General features: G+C 50.6%; 1 protein-coding gene across 10 annotated transcripts; it reads left to right on the top strand.

The window, feature by feature from the left end:
- Positions 1 to 117: 117 nt before the first annotated feature.
- Positions 118 to 19467, top strand: HOXD4 (homeobox D4). Of its 10 annotated transcripts, none has more exons than XM_025274465.3 (5): positions 118 to 227; positions 10990 to 11015; positions 13211 to 13317; positions 13568 to 15451; positions 15996 to 19467. In XM_025274465.3, exons 4-5 carry the CDS (start codon positions 15010 to 15012, stop codon positions 16328 to 16330), a joined length of 777 nt encoding a protein of 258 aa, XP_025130250.2. In that variant the 5' UTR covers positions 118 to 227; positions 10990 to 11015; positions 13211 to 13317; positions 13568 to 15009; the 3' UTR covers positions 16331 to 19467. The 10 variants fall into 10 exon arrangements, with proteins under 10 accessions (XP_025130250.2, XP_025130251.2, XP_025130258.2 ...); XM_044933387.2 differs by lacking the exon at positions 118 to 227 and adding an exon at positions 8815 to 9850 and having other exon boundaries at positions 13571 to 15451; XM_044933385.2 differs by lacking the exon at positions 118 to 227 and adding an exon at positions 8815 to 9850.

Here is a 19467-nt window from a genome sequence, read left to right as displayed (position 1 = left end):
GCGGGAGAGCCCGGAAGGAGCCCGGGGCGCCCAGGCCCCCACTGGCGCCGGCACCGCCCGCCGGGAGCCGCCGGCCTGCAGCCGGGTGGCCGAGACGCGCGGTTCCGACGCGGCTCCTTCTCCAACATGAGTGGGTCCCTGCCGCGCAGAGCGCGAGTAACCGGGCAGCGCCTAGTGGATTACAGCAGCCGCCGGGGACGACCGCCGCCTCCAGCTCTGCACCTCCGGTAAGAGCGGCCCCCGCCCCGCGCTCCCTGCGCTGCCACCGGGAAGCCCGAGGTGCCCACCCGTTCGGTTAGCTCGGGGAGCCCGACCCGAACCCCCACACTTCCCCGGGGCCTGGGAGTGCCTGTCTGCGTCCCCTGCCTCCAGATCACTAAGGTTCTGAGCGGACGTCCACTGGGGCCCTGGGTGGGGGCCGGCTGAGCTCAGAAACAGAAGGGAAGCCCTATTTCCTCTCGAGATTATGAGAGGTGGATAGCGGCATAGACCGAGAGCCTCAGGATCCCCTCCCTGGAAGACTGTGCAGATGGTTTCTGGAGCTGTCAGCTTTGCTGGGGGTCACTACAGACACTCTGAAGTCGAGAGCAGTATTTTGCGGTTGGTCTGTGGTCAGAGGTACCTGGGAGGCTAACAGGTGTTTTCTGAGGGTTGGAGCTTGGGGGTGGGGGTGGGGTGGATTCTGTGTATCAGGATGGTGCTACGTTTGTTCATCTAGGCTTTGGTGAGTGATGCTGATTTTTAGAGTTTTTGGTTTATTGGGCCTTGTTTATGGGATGGAATTTTAAATATTAACCGCTTCTCTAGCTCTCAGATGATTTTCGTAACAACTCAAGAAAGGTTCCACACACATCTGTCAGGTGAATCTGGGTTATTCTGTGCCACAAAATGGATGCATGTTTTGAGAGGTAGCAGTAGAGCAGAGGATCAGAAACCCTGGTGCAGGTCTTGGGGAAAAAAACAAGAGACGTTTCAGAAATTCTAAGCATGCTTAATAAGTTCAAGCATCGCGTGTGTTTCTTATTTGTCAGAGTAGGAAAAGAGTAGACATTTTGCTCTCTAAATGTATTGTTGTGGTGTGTGTGTGTTGCCTACAAATGAATAGCATAGCAATATTTCCAACTCGACTTCAAAACTAGTGAACCAAAATATCTATGAATCGAAAGAAAATTATTTGCAGAAAGAAATGCTATTTTCTCCGGATTTTGAAGGGCACTAGAGGATGCAGTTCTCAAATCCCATTGCCTCTTCCCTCACGGACACGTGAAATATTAAAACCTCAGGACAATCTGCCGCATTGCGCATGGGGTTAACCTGTGCGTGGCGGAGCATTGTTTTTTCAGGAGCCAGCGGAAAAGCCTAACTCAATGTTCTCCCAAATATTCCAGTGTGACCATGCTGGCCTTAAACGTATTTCTGAACAATAAATGACATTTTTATAGAAAAGTATTTTTAGTAAGTAACAACGGAATCATGCTCGTTTCAAAATGGAGGGCCACGATGTGTGGCTAGTTGATGTGGGCAATTGTCCTCGATCACTAATTATGATCACTCACAAATGAGAAACTGATTTTTAAGTCCAGAATGTCTGTATTTTGTAAATATCTCTGTTAGAGTACTGCTGAGATCATTCTTTCATATTGGTATCGAGCATTACCTACTGAAAAACAGGCCTCTGGACTGGGGCTCCCAAGGCCCTCCCCTGGCAACTCCAGGAGAAATCCCTAAATTGCTGGGAGTTGTGGTGGGGGTGGGGACGAGTTGTGGCCGTGATGGCCAAGCCCTTGTGTTCCGAGTTTCAGTAGCCTCTCCCTGGGTTCAATGACTGAGCGCACCCAAGTGACTAGGAACCTGGGCGGTCTGCAGGTCCAATTGCACAGCAGAGGGTGATGTCATGGGCAGATATGGAGGACTAAGGGGTTTTTCCTAAGTCCCGTAGTAGCATTAAGAGCTTAAATAGTCAATTGCATCTAAGGGAATAAATACGCTGCCAGTCACATTTGAACTCAGGCCACTTAGTCCAAGAGGAGACTAGTCAACGCTTTTGCCACTACTGGAAATGCCCCCACTGTCCCTGTTAACCCAATTTTTAAAAACTCAAACGAAATTAAAAATATAGTTGGACCCAAAGAGCTCACAAGCTGGGGAGTGTAATTCCCAGAGTCCTCGAACCGAACCTCTAACCGTGTGTAGATCAGGGAACCAATGGCACGTCCGGGCCTTAGTGTCAGGCAATGAGCTGGGCTTGCGGTCTCCCGGAGGACTCGGAAAAAGAGCGAAGCTCGTTGTTATAAACGTGGCCAAGCACCAGGGTTGAAAACCGAACGTATTTTCCTGTCAGATGCTCCTCCAAATAAATATATCTCGCCAGAATTCTGTTTTCCGAGCTCGAGAAGCAGGGGAAATAGGAACAAAGACAGTATTTCACTCTGGGCTGGCAGGCAGCTGCTAGAGGTATTTACGGCCTTGCCGCAGTGCGACCGCCGGGCAGGGCACGCGGGGGCACCGGAAGCTGGGGAGAAGCCACCAAGAACTCGGAATTCCGACTTAAGTCCAATTAGGGCCAATTTTCCGAAATTAATGCGAAAAGATACCCTCTTTCTAGGAACTGGTCTCTTGGATTTCATAGTTGTGCAGTATGTGGGAGAAGTCGTACTCTCTGGACATAGGGTGGTTCCCTCTCCCCCTCACCCTCCCCTCCCCCCCCAAGCCTTGATTAACGACGGGGGAGAAGGCGAGCACTGGATATGAAACTGCTGATCCAAAGGACAGACAACCTTGAGGGTTTACTGGAAACATGGCGATTTTGTTGGTTTGGCGGAACAGGGCTGGCAGATCAGAAAGGACGCGTGAAGCTTTTAACAGGATTTCCTGCAAAAGTATGTTTCCTGTGTCTCTAAGATGCGGCGTTCAGGCTCTTCTGCACTTAGGCGCTGCAGCAGTGTGCGGTGCTGCACACCACCCAGCGCTGCGCAAACCTCCCGCACAGCTCAGTGCGGGGTTGCGCCTGCCTAGCTCGCGCGCCCAGCGTCCGGCGCATGTGCAATGAAATAACCCAGCCTAGGGATCCAACCAGCAAAGCACGGATGGGGGGAGGGGGCGAGTGGACTCAGAGCTGGAAGATAAAACCCGATCTCTCCACTCCTTCTTGCCTCAGGATTCGCTCCTGATCTTTCCTTTATTCCAGCCTTCAGTCTAAATATAGCCAAACATCTTGCCCTTGACCACGTTATTTTCAATCATCTTGACTCACCACCTCACCCAAATTTAAATCTGTACTTTAGAAACAGTATGCAAATACGAGCTAGTGACCAGAAGAAAACCAAATCTTTCTTTCATGGTGTTAAACATACATACATTTTTTAACACCTTAAACGAAGATTTTATATATATATATATATATATATATATAATCCTCAGGAAAGTGTATAGATTTTTTTCAGCCTGGTGCTTCTGCTTTGGGAAAAGGCCTTTCCTCTTGGCGCCTGTTCAAACCGCCAAACTTCAGGCCAATTCTTCAACCGGACCATTCTCGGATCTTGTTACGCCAGCGCAGCACGTTCGAAGGCTCTGTGGGGACCAGTGGCTCAGCAGAAAGCGGTCAAACAAATAATAAATAAATAAACGCACGAACTGTAGGGTTTTTCCGCCTGGGCTCGCCTAATTAACGGAGGATGCACACTCCTGGGTCGCGAGCCTGCTGTCACTGCTAGGGGTGGGACTGGGGGTAGGGGTGGGGGCGGCCAGAAGGAGTCGAGAGGGCCCTGAGGCCGCCCCCATGGGAAGGGAGGACCAACTCAAGCCTCTGGCTCGGGAAGACTCTGCCCGCGCTAAGAAGCCGGGGCCTCGGGTTTCCGGGGCTGGAACAGTCCCCCTGCTCTGCTGTCTGGCGCCTTGTCCAGGAGGAGGCGCTGTAGGACAAGCGTCCTGTCGGCTACGGAGGCGCGGGAGATGCCCCGGGCGCTTGCGGGCGGGAGTGTGGGAGGGACACTGACCCCGCCCCCTCCGTCTCCCCGCCCTCCACCCCAGTTCATAAAGTGTTTTCCGCCAACGAAGATAGTTGGCGATGCGGCGCCCACCCCCAGGGGCGGCTTCTCGAGACTGGCAGCAGAGGCAGCCCGGGGCCCAGGAACCTGAAGGCAGGTTCCGGGGTGGCGGGCCACCTCACTTCCTCCGCCTTCCCGGAGGGGGCGCGATTTCTGCGCTTTGGGCTCTGAAGAGCAGGAAAAGAGGGTCTGGTGGGGCAAGCCACGCCCAATCCCTACCAGCCCCTTCATTTGGGCTGCTGTTCTTGCCACTTTCCTTTCTTGCAATTCCTGGTACCTAGACGCGACAGCCTTGAAAACCCGAGCTTTCAGCGTCGCCTGCCTCAAACTGATGGGCTCGCCCAGGCTCACTTAGAACAAGGCCTCGGCCCCGGGACTCCCTTGAGGCTCCGAGATCCAGGGTGACTTCTTGCGTGCGACTTGAAAATCCCGCAGTTACTCATCTTTCCCCCTTTTCACACCACCCCCACACTCTTCTTTACCCATTGCACCCATTTCAGGCCTTTGGTGGGCTCCATGGGGGTGTTTCTCGCATCAGCGGTGACATCCCCAACTGGCTGTGATCCAACCTCACTGTTCCTTGTTGTCTCCTTGCAACACAGTCTTTTGCTTCCCTCATTTCCCTACGTTAGAGCAGTGATTCTTAATGAAGGCCTGCATTCAAGCCTCTTCTTTATAATGCAGGTTCCTTTGTTTCATGCCAGACTTACTGAATCAGGATGTCCAGAACCTGCAGTTTATAAACACTCTCCACCATGGCAGTTAAGATGTATGCTTATGTTTGAGTACTGGTTGAGGGTCTTTCCTGTGTCTTTTATGATTCTGTGGTCTACAGGGGCCAAGTTATCACTACCATTTAGCAATGCCCCTCCCCCTAGTTAAGGGAGCTCCCTCCTGCATCCGGTTTTCTAGGGGATCTTCCTGACCCAGGGATCGAACTTGCGGCTCCTGCATTGCAGGTAGACGCTTTACCATCTGAGCCACCAGGGAAAAGTCGTAAGCTGACTAGTTGCTACCAAACTGGGAAGGGGAAATTGACCGCTTGCTAACTCAGAGATTTTTTCAAAGAGGTGAATAGGTTCTAGGTACAGACTGCCTCCTTTCAAATTTTTTCCACTGAACTGTTGTGTGAGCTTAGGCAAGTAGGGCAAACTCTCTGGGCTTGTTTCCTCATGTGGAAAGCAGAGATAATTAGAGTACCTTCAAGGGTTGTTATGAGGATTTTTACTTACATAGCACTACTATGTGCCCAGCACTATTCTATTTTACATATATTAACTCACTGATTAGGCACTTAAAATGGGTTTTTGGCACTAGCCAAACATTCAATACCTGTTTTAATCACATATTGAATAACAAGCATTCAATAGGTGTTTCTTATCATCAGTATCCTTTTTCTGTTTAATAATCAGGCCTAGCCTTTTAGAGCTGAGAGAGACCTGGTTCACGCACCCATTCCCTGAATTGTACAGAGAAGACAGGCCTAGGCTTGGTCACAGGAGAACATGGATCTGGGGCTTCCCCTGTTGCTGTAGTGGGTCTCAGAGGCCCTGCTTCCTTGGGTCTCATTGTCTGGCACCTGCCTACAGGTAGACTTCAGGGCCACATCCAAGAAGAAGGTGCCCCCAGCTCCTCAGGGGGCAGATACCAGGTAGCAGAAGCCTCACACCCACACAGGCACATCCGTGACTCTTACAGAAGGCTCAGGTCTTACTAGAGAGCAGGCCACCTTCTGGAGCCACCTTCCTTACCACCACCCAGTCACAGCCTCTTTTACAGCCCCAAGGCAAGTACCCTTTTTTCAGTATCTTGAAAGCTGGGACAGAGTGGAAAAGCCAAAGGCCAGTGGCCAACACAAAGGAGGCAAGGAGTGTTCCGCAACCTTAATCTGCTTGTGTTCCAAGATCTGGGCTCCAGGGCCATGGCTGAGCCACAGCTCCCACCTTGGGCCATGGTGATGTCAAGGTGTGTCTTAAAGAGGACTATCCCCCTCAGATCTCCATCAGCCCTTCTATTTTTTGAGATACTTTATATCTTTTAAAAAGAATTATATAAATACTCTCTCAGGCTATAACCCACACATATGTACACCCCTCCCATGCAGCCAGGTTCTACCCCTTACCCCTGGCCTCCAAGACTTCTGACTACAGACTTTTCCTAAGAGGGCCTCTGCAGCCCTTGGCCAAGCTGCTTCTGCTTAACCAGGAGTCCACCTGGGTCGGATTTCCTGTCCAAACACACCTTGTCCCTCCTGCTATAAACCATGTCTAGCAGAGTTTGGCCCATGAAATTGAGCAGTGCTGCAGTTGCCCAGCCACCCCCATCTCCTGACCCATCTAACCTCTGTTCTTGATTCTCAATGGGCTTAGATGGCTATTCCACACCCTGCTTTTCTTGGACCCACTGGAGCTTTTTCCAGGTCTGGCCCCCCATTACAGTTCCCGCCCCAGAGCCCGTTCTTTTGGATGCCACATCTCACTATTGGAATTGTTACCTCCAGGGTTACCTCTCCTTCCCAGAAGACACCAAGGCAGAGTTCCAGTGAGCAGACCCTACTGTAGGGGGAGGGGTGGGGGTAGCAGGAGAGGTGTTGTGTTCCTCTTTCAGCGATAGACTATAGTGTCAGGAATATGAAATTATATTTCTCTCATGTTTGGGACTCCCTGTTCAGCCCTTCTCTGGCTCTTCCCCAGTCTGTGTCCCTAAGTGCCAGGCCTGGCGGTTTCCTTCCTACCCCTGGTCTAGGGGATTCATCTGAAGTCTCATTCCCACTTATCCTGGTTTGGAGATAGTTTAAGAGAAGAGTTCAGCACCACCTCTGGGCAAGAGGCCTCTTGCATGTCAAGGTCAGAATATCCTTTCCTAGGCCATATAGCAAGGAGAAGGCAATAGCACCCCACTCCAGTACTCTTGCCTGGAAAATTCCATGGACGGAGGAGCCTGGTAGGCTGCAGTCCATGGGATCACTGAAAGTCGGACACGACTGAGTGACTTCACTTTCACTTTTCACTTTCATGCATTGGAGAAGGAAATGGCAACCCACTCCAGTGTTCTTGCCTGGAGAATCCCAGGGACAGGGGAGCCTGGTGGGCTGCCGCCTATGGGGTTGCACAGAGTCGGACATGACTGAAGTGACTTAGCAGCAGCAGGCCACATAGCAAGGGCCTCTAGGGCAGGCAGAGAACGGACCTCGTTACATTTGGAGTGCAGCTGATGCCTCCTGGGCCCCTTCACTTTCTCTTCCTTCCTGGGAGTGGCTCTGGCATCTGGGTTGGGAGAACCCTGCGGGGGACTCTAGCTCATGGGAGCTCTTTGAGCAGAAACTCCGAGAACTGGCTCTTCCCAGTCAGATGGGGAAGACAGTGCTCAGAATCTCACTGTACCCAGCAACAGGTTTCTAAGAAGGCTTCTACCTCTTCTCCCCACCTCGTCTTCATGACTTACCACCACCACCATTGACAGTCCTTGGAAAAGCCCCAAGAAATCGGCCCAAGCTAGGCTGCTCTTCTCCCTGGTGCTCAGCCTTCTTACTAGACAGAGTTTGCACTTCCCCATTCCACACTGTCATTCATCTAAAAAAGCCCAAAACTGGGGGCAGGGGCCAAGGGAAGATCGGAGGAAGGTGTACACTCTCCTTAACCATGTTGTCTGACTATCCTAAGATTAGAAAGTGATTGAAGTTGTGTGCCTCAATGTCTTCCTTTCTTTCCTCCTTTCCCCTCAGCAGAGCTAGTTACTTTCCTATTATCATCTAAATATACAGAGTAGGCTGTATAATTTTATTCTTCTTATGTAAGCCACAGTGAAGACTGTGGGCAAGTCCCAGTCATCATCTTACATTATCATTCATTCAAAAAATGTCTCTTGAGCCCAGATTAGGTGCCAGATATTGTTTCAAACACCATCTCCTCAGTCTGGTCTTCTCTTTACACCACCCTTGTCCCATAAAAAGCTCATCACAACTGCTTAGAATGTCATATATCCTTTGGTTAACTCAGTTTTATTAAGTTAGGAATTAAGGAAAAATAAAGAAGGCTTTCCCAAGCCCTCAAACTTTTTAAAAAATGGATGAACAAGGACTTGTTTTGAAGCTGCTCACCTAGTGCTAATAGAGTCAGAAAACAGTTTTTAAAGGATTGATCTTTACTCATATTTTAAAAACAGATACTGCCAACTGTAAAAGAAAAAGATACTTCTAAGTGGGCTAATGGGGTGGGGGTTGGGGGAGAGAAATAAATGCCATACAGTCTGGACTAATAGCTCCCTGCTTCATATCCAATGAATGTGAAATTAGGAAATGGGTTTAGAAATGCACAGAGAATGGGTGGAAATTAGAATGCAAAGAGATTTTAGTAGAAAGGAATCTCTTTCATGGGTTTGATAGGACTTGCTGATGAGAACTTTCACAATTTTATTTAGAAATCTTAGATGTATATGTGCTCTACAAAGCTACAGAGAACATCCATTCTTTTAATTGGAATAGTCAAAATCACATGTTTCCACACTGTTTGGTAGCAACTCTGGTGGGCTGTGGAAGGATGCTGAGGAGGGTGGTGTCAATTCTCTTTTCATTCACTCCCTTTGGTGGGAGCTGGGGGTGTCTTTCCCACCCCCACCTACCCCAAGCACAGAGTCACACTCTCGATGGAGCAGTGCTCAGGCCCAGGCTCTTTTCTTGGTTTTCTCAGCGGGAGAGCAGCTGCCTCCTCCTCTCAGGCTCTCCCTCTGGTGGGAGTGGCAGTGTGCGGGGTGGGGCGGGGGGGAGGTGGAGTGGAGGGGTAATATCGGGGAGAGATAGGATCTTACCCAGATTTGGACCCCAGGGCCTGTGGGACTGGGGACATCTGACTTCCTGGGCTTGGGTTCCTAAGAGCCTCATTTGCTTCCTCACACCCTGTCCCCTTCACACCAGGGCTGTTTTATTGTTTTATAACCTTCTTTAGAGCTTCAGTTGCCAAAGATGCCCGATGAGGCTATTCTCTACTTTCTCACATCACCAAACCCCAAGTCTTGCTGTTTTAAGCAGTTTGGTCACTTGCAAAGGCTTCCCTTCCAGATCTAAGCAAATTACAGAAACCTCTAGGCATGTGGCTACCTTCAACTTTTGCTGAGCCCATTCACAACAATACAGGGCCAAGTGTTAACTCCAACTGCCACCCCCACCCCCAAGCCCACCCAGCCTCCAACCACTCTTTTCTACTGAAGCTAAAACAAAATTTGAAATAACTTCTGGTATAAGCCAATAGAAATGACCTTTGGCTTTCCTCTTTATTTACCACATCTAGAGCTAGAATATGATTGAAATAAAGGAGTTGATGGTACTCACAGCGGATGCAGCCAAAGAATCATAAGACATGCCCACCAACCAGCCTTTTCCAAATTGCACTATCTCTCCCTCTAAACAGAGTCCCTGAAAAGATGCTGTTTGAAAAGACCAGGGTATTGATATGAATATGACTTCCCCCCTTGAATCCTAGATATTTGGAACTATTTAAATGTGAGGGAACAGTTGCAGTGAACCTTTATTTAGTGAATAAAAGTTTAAAGCCGAAGGTTATTTATGGTTCTGCAGAGATGGGACCTGAGTGGCTATTTACGAGCACGTGATTCCAATAAACTTTGTTTTATGGCTTGAGAGTTGACAAGCCAAAATATAATTCCCACCATAAATTAGGTTAAGAGCATACAAGTGCAGATGCTTGGTTCCTGGAGCAGCGATAGGAAAGTGAGAGGCTCCAGCTAGCGCCGGGTTCAGAAGGAGACAGTCTGCTCCCAGCTCCCCTGCCCACTAGGAGAGAAAACCAGTAAGTCACTTATTACTTTTTCCAGGACAACTCCAGGGGTGGGGGATTTATCTGCCCCATCTTTTCTGCCTGGTGGTGGGGAGAAGTCCCATGGAAGTTAATTTTAGCTTAACCTAAATCAAGAAATAGGATGGGAATCCCCTCTCCCTTCTAGACACAGAAAATTAGGAATTGAGGGTTCTCACCTCACCAGAGGAACTTTCTGTCTCTCACCTCCTCAGAGTGTAGTTCTGCTTCAGAAGAGGAATAAAATGGGTAGCCTAGGTGGACAGATAGAAAGTTTAAGAATGGAGATGCTCTGCCTCTGCGATTTTTCAGAGAAGCCCCCTGTCCCAGAATAAAACTAGAGGAGACTGAAAGCTGGACATCAGCCCCCGTGAGGACCACTGCTTTGTAAGATTGCTTTATGGGTTCTCCAGCAAAAATGCTGATGAAATGATGTCATATCCACAGAACTGGATAACAGTCTAAAGCATTGCCATTTACCTTTAAACCCATCGATTTTCCTCTTCCTTGGCTATCATTTGGGTCCTCATTTCCCTTGGAAATTGCTCTTTGTTTTGAATTAGAGCTGAAGTGGGACGGCAAGTCCCAGCCTTGCCTGGTCCTTCTTTGGGAAGAAGACAGTTTTGAGGGGGCACTGGTTGGCTGGGGAATTTGAAACCAATCTGAAATTGGAAAGGGGGTGCTGAGTTGCTCCAGCTCAAGACAGACGGGGAGCTGGGGTAAGGGACAGATGCAGCGGCTGCCCCCTCCCCAGTGGACCTGCGCCCACCCAGCCGATTTTGCAAAAGGAAACACACAAAGGCCCGTTTTCTCCTCGCTTCCCGTTTTCCCACGGGGGAAACACTATTACAGACCGCCTGAGTCGGGCCAGGCAAAAAGTAAGGTTTTGCCCAAAGAGGTGCATGGCGTGGGGGAGGTGATGGGGGCATACTCTCCTACTGCGGGTCTGCCCTTGAGCACTGCAGTCTCCCGCTTCGCGGAGAACTTGGCGCAGTTCCTAGGGGCGGGCATCCGAAGCAGGAGGGAGGTCCGGGTTTTGGTGGGGTGTCTGGGCCTTGTCATTTTTCTGTGTATCATCCATCTCCGTTTTATTATCCTGTGGAATTCAAGTGACCCCGTTTTCATTGCAACAGGTTCGGGACCGTGAGACACCACTGCTGTAAGTACCTCCCGGTTTCTTCCGAATCGCGAAGGGGCGGTATTGATAACTGGGCGGGTGCGGGGAGAAGGGCCGAGCCAGGGGCGGTGGGCGGGTGGAAAAACGGCCCCTGCCTCCCCAGGCCTGGGTAAGCGAGGGGAGCCCGTTTGGAACTGGAGGATCTAAGCTGGACTCCCGGGAAGATTTTCTGGGGCCTAGTTTCCAGTCACCTAACTAAGGGAACGCGCAGCGAGCGCTCGCCCTTGTCTCCTTGGGCCTCCCTGGACCTTCCCGGCCTTCCCAGGCCTCCCCCGCTCGCACAGGTGCAGCTCCGCCTCAGCGGACGAGTCTGTGAAGAGCTTGCAGCTAATTAGCAGCCTGCCCTATTAACAAGTTGTGTCGAGCATCGCCCTCTGCTCGAACCAACCTGCTAAGCACCCAGGCAACGCGATCCCCATTCGCCGCCCAGCCCAGCTTAACCCGGTCCAGCCTGGCCCCGACCTTCTCTCGTTTTTTTGTTTTGTTTTGTTTTTGTTTTTTAAATAAAAGGAATGTGGAGGTGGGGGACGCAACCCTTTACGGCTGCGGGTGTGTTGGGTTGGCCCGCTTCCGGGAAGGGCTGAAAATTCTGAGCTTTACGTGCAAGTCCCTCCTACCCTCTCCCCCGGCCCAGCCCCGGCCTCAGGGATTTGGGTCTTGGGTTGAGGACTTGGGCTGAGGAAGGAGGGAGGGACAGGGCCCTTCTAATTCACTCCTGCTCCTCTCTACCTGCAATTCGAGAATTTCTGCACCAGAGCCGCTAGTGTTGCAGGCAGACAAGGGGGAGGGGTGTTTGGGGGTGCTGTTGGGGGCAGAGATTCTTGGGGTGCTGGGCTCAAAAGTTCGGCCCTTTCAGAGTTGCTTATGCCGAGGAAGACAGGTACACTTCTGAGGAGGCCTGTGAACTCTCAGGAAGGCTATCTCATTAAGATGATGGTGGTGGGGAGAGACTCCAGGAAAGACCCTCATGCAAAACGGAGATGGTTTTATTTTAATGAGAGATGGAATGCGTGAAGATGTTAAGAACCAGGCACCCTCCCTTTCTGGTGAGACGTCCTCTTTGTAGGGTCGGAGAAGATAGGGCTTGGCTCTGGGCCAGATTTCTGCCCTCCAGGCTGGGCAACATAATCAACTCCCTAGGGGCTGTGCCCACCCCCTAGGAGTGGAGGATCCGCGCAGTACATAGTTCACCTCTACGAATCAGGCTGTCTCAAGTGAAACAGGCCCTGCAGCTCCAGGCCGGAAAATCCAGCGTCCCCAGAACTCCTGGTCTTGCCCTCTTCCTGTAGCTCCCCTGGCTCTGGGTGCTTATCTCTGTGGATGCTCCTTGCTTGCAAACCCAGGACTGGCACCCCGTAGCTGAACACAGCACAAAAAGCCGGAGACATCAAAAGCATTTGTATGGGCAGTTGAGCGGGAGGTGAATATTTAACGCTTTTGTTCATCAATAACTCGTTGGCTTTGACCTGTCTGAAGGAGTGGAGCAATAAGGTGAAATGCAGGTCACAGTGTCTAATAAATATGAAAATGTGTACCCTCACTCAGGTCCCCACTCATCCCAGCAAGCTCCCCCAATTTTTCTGGATAAAGTCTAGACCCAAGGTCCCCAGGAGCTCTTGGCATTAAAGGAAGTTGGGGGAACCCCCTGGGACAAGGGAGTTGGATGTGGGGCAGTTTCAGAAGGTCTTGTTAGAATTGGCACCCGGGAAATCCCTACAAAATAGCCAAAGCACTGGAACCAAAGGACTGTGGGGAGTGTGTGGGGAGTGTGCACAGTGCAGAGAAGTCAGCCAATTTTGCCATACTAGGGGTAGGGGGAGTGGAGGGAATTCTCCCTGTTCCACCCCACCAGGCCCAAGTTGAGGCTTGAAAACAATTTTTGAATCATGAGGGTAAAATAAAAAACAAAATGAAATACCTCTAGCTTAGAGTTAAGGATCCAAAATCCCCACCCAAGCCCGGGTATCCCTCTGTCCCCGAAATCCATCCCAGTCCTGAGCCCTCTTGGTGCTGTGAATTGAGGGGTGAGCCCCAGACTGCGCCGAAGCACTAGGGCGGCACACTTCGTGAACTTTTGTACTCTTGTGTGCTGCTGTCGGCAAAGCAAAAATAATGAAACTTTGTGATATGTTTGTAAATGATTTCGAATGACCCCTCGCCCTGCCCTTCACCATTAGTACACCAGCCCCAGCCCAGGGCAGCTCCGTGCCTGCAAGCAGCGCCTGCCTCGGGGTGGTAAGCAGCAGCCGGACAGAGAGGCCAGCCGGGCTCAGAGCCCTGGAAGGTAAACGTGCGACTTCTTGGAGAACTAGCTTAGCCAGCCAACCTGGCTTGCCCTGGCAGTGGGCAAAAGTAGGGGCAGAGGATATTCCCTCTTGCTTCTTTTTCTTCTGCCACTAAGGGCATTTTCTCCTTTCTGGAAAATACCACTTGATAAGGGATGGGGTGCTATGTGCATCCAGAAAGGGGATAATAATACAATCGCCATTCTGCGATGGATTATTTTTCTTCTGTTCTTTTCTTTCTTTCTTAAGAAGACTGTCCTGACTCCTTGGCTGCTTGGTAACCCTGGCTCTGGTACAAGGATGGGAAACTCGTTGCTGCAAATTGCCACCAAGCACTTCAGACTACCTGAACTGTCTCTGAAAGTGAAGGTGGCTGCGTCGGGCTGGCGGCTCCAAGGAGGAGAGGCTGGGACTGGCAACAGTCTGGGTACTTGCTCTGGGTGGAACCTGGAGGCAGTAACGTTGTCTATATATACCCTGTAGAACCGAATTTGTGTGGTATCCACGTAGTCACAGATTCGATTCTAGGGGAATATATGGTCGATGCAAAAACTTCACATTCTCTGCAATAGTCAGAAGTGGAGGCCAGAGGCAGCCGGCTGCTCAGTTGCCTCTTTCTGTTTTATTACCTTGGACTCCAGGCAGGAGGATCGTCGGAGCCCAATTATGTAAAGTAGCCTTTTCCTGGAGAAGCTCCTCACCTTCAAACAGGGCCCCCTGTGTAAATCCCTAATTGGTTGCATGAATGCAGGGCCAGAGGGTTAGGTTTGGGGGCACTGGGGAGTGAAGTGGGAGTCAGGTAGCCCCAGGATCAGCTCTCTTCTCTAGGGGCATAAAGTTGGAGGGTGCCCAAAGAGGGGGCTTGTTGACCTTTGCTGCCAGGTGGGAAGAAGGCAAGCCGGGAAGAGGGAGTTAAGGGCCCTTTTGGGGATGCTTTTGAGTGAGGTGGGTTTACCTCACAACCTTCCTGGGCTACCCTCCCCTGCTGCCCTAGCCAGAGAATCAAGGGAGCTTCTTGCCATACCAGCAAGGCCAGATTTGGCTACAAACACCCTGGCCTTCAAAGAAAGCTTGGCAGTTACTCATTGCCTAATTTGATTCAGGCCAGCCAGATTGTAGTAACTTTTGGGTGACCCTGATGAAGACAAAGCCGGAGGGATTCGGCCTTTGTATGGCAGAGTCCCCATGCTCCCGCGGGCTGGGTGGGCAGGAGTCCTGCCTGCCTGGGGTTCTCTGTCCAAATCAGGAGTTATCTCCTCCACCCACCTTTTGATGCCATGCACCTTGACAAATATGGGAAATTCATTCCCTCTTGAACTGTGCACATTTTGGGGGGCTGATTGCAGTCCGGGTGCATGGAGAGGGCAGTGGAGGTTAGCAAAGTCAGTGGCAGACAAAAGCTGGGGTTACCAGTGGGGAATGAGGGTGCTGGGATTAGAACTCCACTAACATCTGGTGGGAGCCCTCAAAGGTGCCACGGTGAGTCACTTGATTACACGTATGTTATTTAGTTAAATTTGTGAAAATTATGAGATGCTCACCAGCCCGGTGATAAACTCACTCCCTCGCTATTGGCTGGCCTGGTCACATGGCCGCCAACTTTATTCAGTTGACAGCAAGTAGGAGGGCCCTATGGAAGAAGAAAAAAAGACAACACGAGAAAAATTAGTATTTTCTACCTTCTGAAATTAATGGCCATGAGTTCGTATATGGTGAACTCCAAGTATGTGGACCCCAAGTTTCCTCCGTGCGAGGAGTATTTGCAGGGCGGCTACCTAGGCGAGCAGGGCGCTGACTACTACGGCGGCGGCGGTAGCGCGCAGGGGACCGACTTCCAGCCTCCGGGGCTCTACCCACGGCCCGACTTCGGTGAGCAGACCTTCGGAGGCGGCGGCCCGGGGCCCGGCCCGTCTCTGCCCACGCGGGGTCACGGGCCAGAACCCGGCGGCCCCGGCGGCCACTACGGTGCTCCCGGAGAGCCATGCCCGGCTCCCTCCGCGCCCCCGCCCGCACCCCTGCCCGGCGCCCGGGCCTGTAGCCAGCCGGGAGGCCCCAAGCAGCCTCCCCCCGGGACTGCCCTCAAGCAGCCGGCAGTGGTCTACCCGTGGATGAAGAAGGTGCACGTGAATTCCGGTAAGGACAGGCACAGGACCGCTCAGTCTCCACCCTGGCCCGGCGGCCTGAGCCCCTAGAGGGGGTGCGAGTGGGTGGGGGCGTGTGGGGTTTCAATGGGCGCCGCAGTTACTCTCTCCATAAATTTTTATAGCCGAGGGAGCAAGCCGGGACCATGTGGCTGGCTGCCTGTCTGCGGGCGCAAAAAGGGGTGGAGATGGGGGTGGGGTGGGGGAGGACTCCATTTTCAGAGTGGAGGGAACGCGGTGGAGGAGAGGGGATTTCCAAAATGCCTGGGAATTCTGGAGCTGGCGGCAGGCTGGGGAGACGGGGGTACGTTTGGGGATCCCTGCCTGCGAGCCCAGGGGAGCAGGTGGGTGCGAGGGGGTGGGAGGGAGGGAGCGTGTGCGCTGGGGAAAGAGGGCGGGCGGGAGGCAGGGAGTAGCGGGCCAGGAGGGAGCGCAGGGAGGGCCCGGCCTCGGGGCGCGCCAGGAAGTGAGTGCCGGTGGCCAGGGGCCTACCCCGAGGTCGGAGCTGACCTTGTGCCATCTGTTTTGTCTCTCAGTGAACCCCAACTACACCGGCGGGGAGCCCAAGAGGTCCCGGACGGCCTACACCCGGCAGCAAGTCCTAGAACTGGAAAAAGAATTTCATTTTAACAGGTATCTGACGCGGCGCCGTCGGATTGAAATCGCTCACACCCTGTGTCTTTCCGAGCGCCAGATCAAGATCTGGTTCCAGAATCGGAGGATGAAGTGGAAAAAAGACCACAAGCTGCCCAACACCAAAGGCAGGTCCTCCTCGTCCTCGTCCTCGTCCTCCTGCTCCTCCTCAACTGCCCCTGGCCAGCATTTGCAGCCGCTGGCCAAGGACCACCACACGGACCTGACGACCTTATAGAAGTGGGGACCCTGGGCCCACCCCTCCCTGAGCTCCTGGCTGAGCCGAAGCTGCGGGGGCAGGCCGGGCCTGCTGTCACCTCCCTGGGCTCTAAGGTACTGTGGGGTGGACCTGGGACCCACGCAGGCCTCCCTCGGACTAAGGTTAGCATCCTGCCCGAGGGCAGCACCCTCCCTGGAGCGGGGATGGGGGTGGGAGGGGGCGGGATTCTCTCTCTAAAGTATATTATCAAATGGCAGGAGCTACTGAGAACATAAAACCTTGGCGAGTGATTAAACTCCTGAAAATCTCTGCTGTTGGGTTTTGAATTTGCAAATGAAGGTTGGATGCTTTATCCCAGTGTGAATTTGAACATGCTCCCCCACCCCACCCCTCCAGGGATCTTTGTGGTTTAAAAATGTGCCAGAGTTGAGGCAGAAGCTTGGCCACCTCTGCGCTAGGTGTTTTCAGTAGAAGCAGGAGAGCTGAGCCAGGATTCCTGAACTTTCTGGGTTGTCTGTATTTCCAGTGTGAAAAAATATATATATATTTTTTGCTCCCAGTATCCCTGTGCCCAAAGAAATGAGTCTAAGAAGGAAGCAGAAACGGGTTGTTTTATGTTTATATTTGCTTAAATATTTATTTGTTGGAGAATTGGGGTACAGAAATAACTAACATGGTGTTGCCAAAAAACTTAACATGTGAAAGGGACTGAGTTTCAGGGAGCGGAATCAGAGGTGCGTGGCCTGACTTCTGGCTGGAACTCCACCCCCTCCCCACTCCCAGGAAATGTATATAGGAGGCCCTTAACCCTTCTAGAGGGAAGGGAAGGATCCACTCAAAGTTGAGTTCTTGAATATGTATGTCCACATGTGTGTTTTTCAGCACTGTGCTTACAACTAGTTCTGGGTGATTAGAGGAAAGGGAGAAAAGAAAGAAACAAATGGTCCTACATTTTCCTTCTGGGGAAAGAAAACAAAACCTCCATGTTCTGGGTCATTAGATAATGACTGAATTTTCTGTTCCAACTGGATTCCGAATGTCCCCAAATACTCCATGTAGCAGTATTTTATAGGAATTGGTGTATGGCTGGTATGGGAGAAGGGATGTGCATTGGGGAGAAAGTGGGAAGGTGAGGAAATCTTGCTTTTAAAAAAATGAAAAACTAACTGAATCTAGAAGTCCACAAAAGTTGGTCTTAGGGGTTTTTCCCCCTAAGTTTTAATTTTTCAAAACAAATCTAAGGAATTTTTCAACCTGTTAATTCGAAGCGGAATTTGTAAAAGTACAAAAGTTTTCAGGCCCTTTCCGCTCCCTTGCCTTGAGAATAGTGGTTTAAAAACAATCGCTCTCAAACAACGGGAGATATGTTCTTTAGTCATTTTTCTCATGCCTTGCCTGCGAAGGATTCAAAGCTCATTTTTCTAAAATGTTGACCCTTAAGGATAAGGGGAAAGAGTCAAAGGTAATGGCCAGAGTTCATGGACTCAAATGAAACAAGGCTTCAGAAGTTTAAACCCCAAAGCCTCGGGCTCCAAAAAGAAGCCCCTGGTTGTCCCTTACCAAAAAGTGACAAAAGTGGGGGGGGAGGGAGCAGGAGGGAGGTTGAAAAGGAGATTCAGAATTGGGGCTATTTTTCAGTGCTTCAGAAGGTTTCAGAGGTAATTTTTAAAATATATTTGAGTGTAGAGGGAAAAAAGACTTCCTCTACGGGCATGTTCTTTGGTTCTGTGTCTCCTGAGAGCTGAGGGCAGGTATTCACTGGGGTCCCTAGGCTGAAATTCCACTTCTCTAAAGTATCCTCCAAGCCTTGGTCTTTTGTATTAGACCCTAGGGACAGCTCTTTGTTCCTCCTTGGGGTGAGCCTGGCTCTCAGACTTGCACATGGCAATACTTGAATATCGCCACGTCGGGATATTAAAGATGGATATTCCTGCATTATTTGCATCATTGTTTCTATGACAAAAAGCACAGAGTTCATACATAGTCAAGACGTCTTTTTTCTGATGCCCTCACGTTGAGAAGCTGAAAAGGTATTTTACTGAAGTTCGGCTAAATTACAGAATCAGGTTCATCCAGAGGACAAATTTTCTATTCGATTAGCTGTATTTCAGCCGGGAGGACTGACCTCTAAACCCTTAACCTTTTGGACTCTAACTACCCTTCTCTTCTTTTTTCCCTCCTCTAACATGGAGAGCAGTCTTTGGATGCAGCATTTGAAAAGAGCTGCTATCTTTAGGCAAGTTGGAAAGTTGCTCAGATTCTTCCCTAAAACCCAAACTTGTTAATACATCAAAACTTCTCCTTGTGTGTGGGGAGGTATATATTTCACAATGTCCAATTATATATGCATTATAAAAATTATTATATAGATTTCTTCCCTTCCTAGAAGTTCAGGTTACTCATCCCAGCTTCAGACCAAATGCCAAACTACGTAACTGCCTTCACTTCTGCCCTAGAGGAAAGCCAAGAGGTATATTTGATGAAGAAAACCCAAGTTCCTTCTTAAAAATAGCTCCACTACTTTGGAAAGTAATTTTATCAGAGAAACGAATTCTTTGTTTATAAGTCTCAGTTCTCCTTCTCGGCTTCTAGAGATTCCCTTTTGAAATGTTAATGGAGCCTGCAAGGCCCAGAGGGCAGCCCCCAACCCTGAGGTCCCAATCAGACCCTGTCGTCCATTTGGGCCCACAGGAGTGGGGCGGGCAAGAAGCAGGGCCCCCCAGCCGGCCAGGGCAGGGAAGGAAATGAGTTTCCTTCTGGGAACGTGTTCTGGAGACCTAGGTGTAGAAAGGCTCAGTGCCCATTTGCTTTTATTTGTTTCCAGTTTGTTCCCCCAACTATGAGCCAGAAGTGTTTGTTTTGAGGGTTTTTAAAAATGGTATGTTGGGATAGTAACTGGGGGGAGTGAAGTGTTTGCTGAGGACACTGCTTCTCAGACTCCCATCTCACTTTGTCCATTGCAGCCTTTTGTTGGGAGATGACATTGTCAGTCAGCCCCATGGTGTCTGTTCATACAAGATGCTTTCTTAATAGAAGTAATCAATGTTCTGCTGCCACTGATTAAAGTATTATTTATACTAATTGTTGCCTGTAGTTTTGATGTAATTCATTGATCTATATTTGAAATAATAAAAGGTGTAGCGAAATCTCCCTTC

The sequence above is a fragment of the Bubalus bubalis genome, chromosome 2 (genome assembly GCF_019923935.1).
Source record: "Bubalus bubalis isolate 160015118507 breed Murrah chromosome 2, NDDB_SH_1, whole genome shotgun sequence".
Lineage (NCBI taxonomy): Eukaryota > Metazoa > Chordata > Mammalia > Artiodactyla > Bovidae > Bubalus > Bubalus bubalis.
This window is presented reverse-complemented; position numbering and strand designations above follow the sequence as displayed.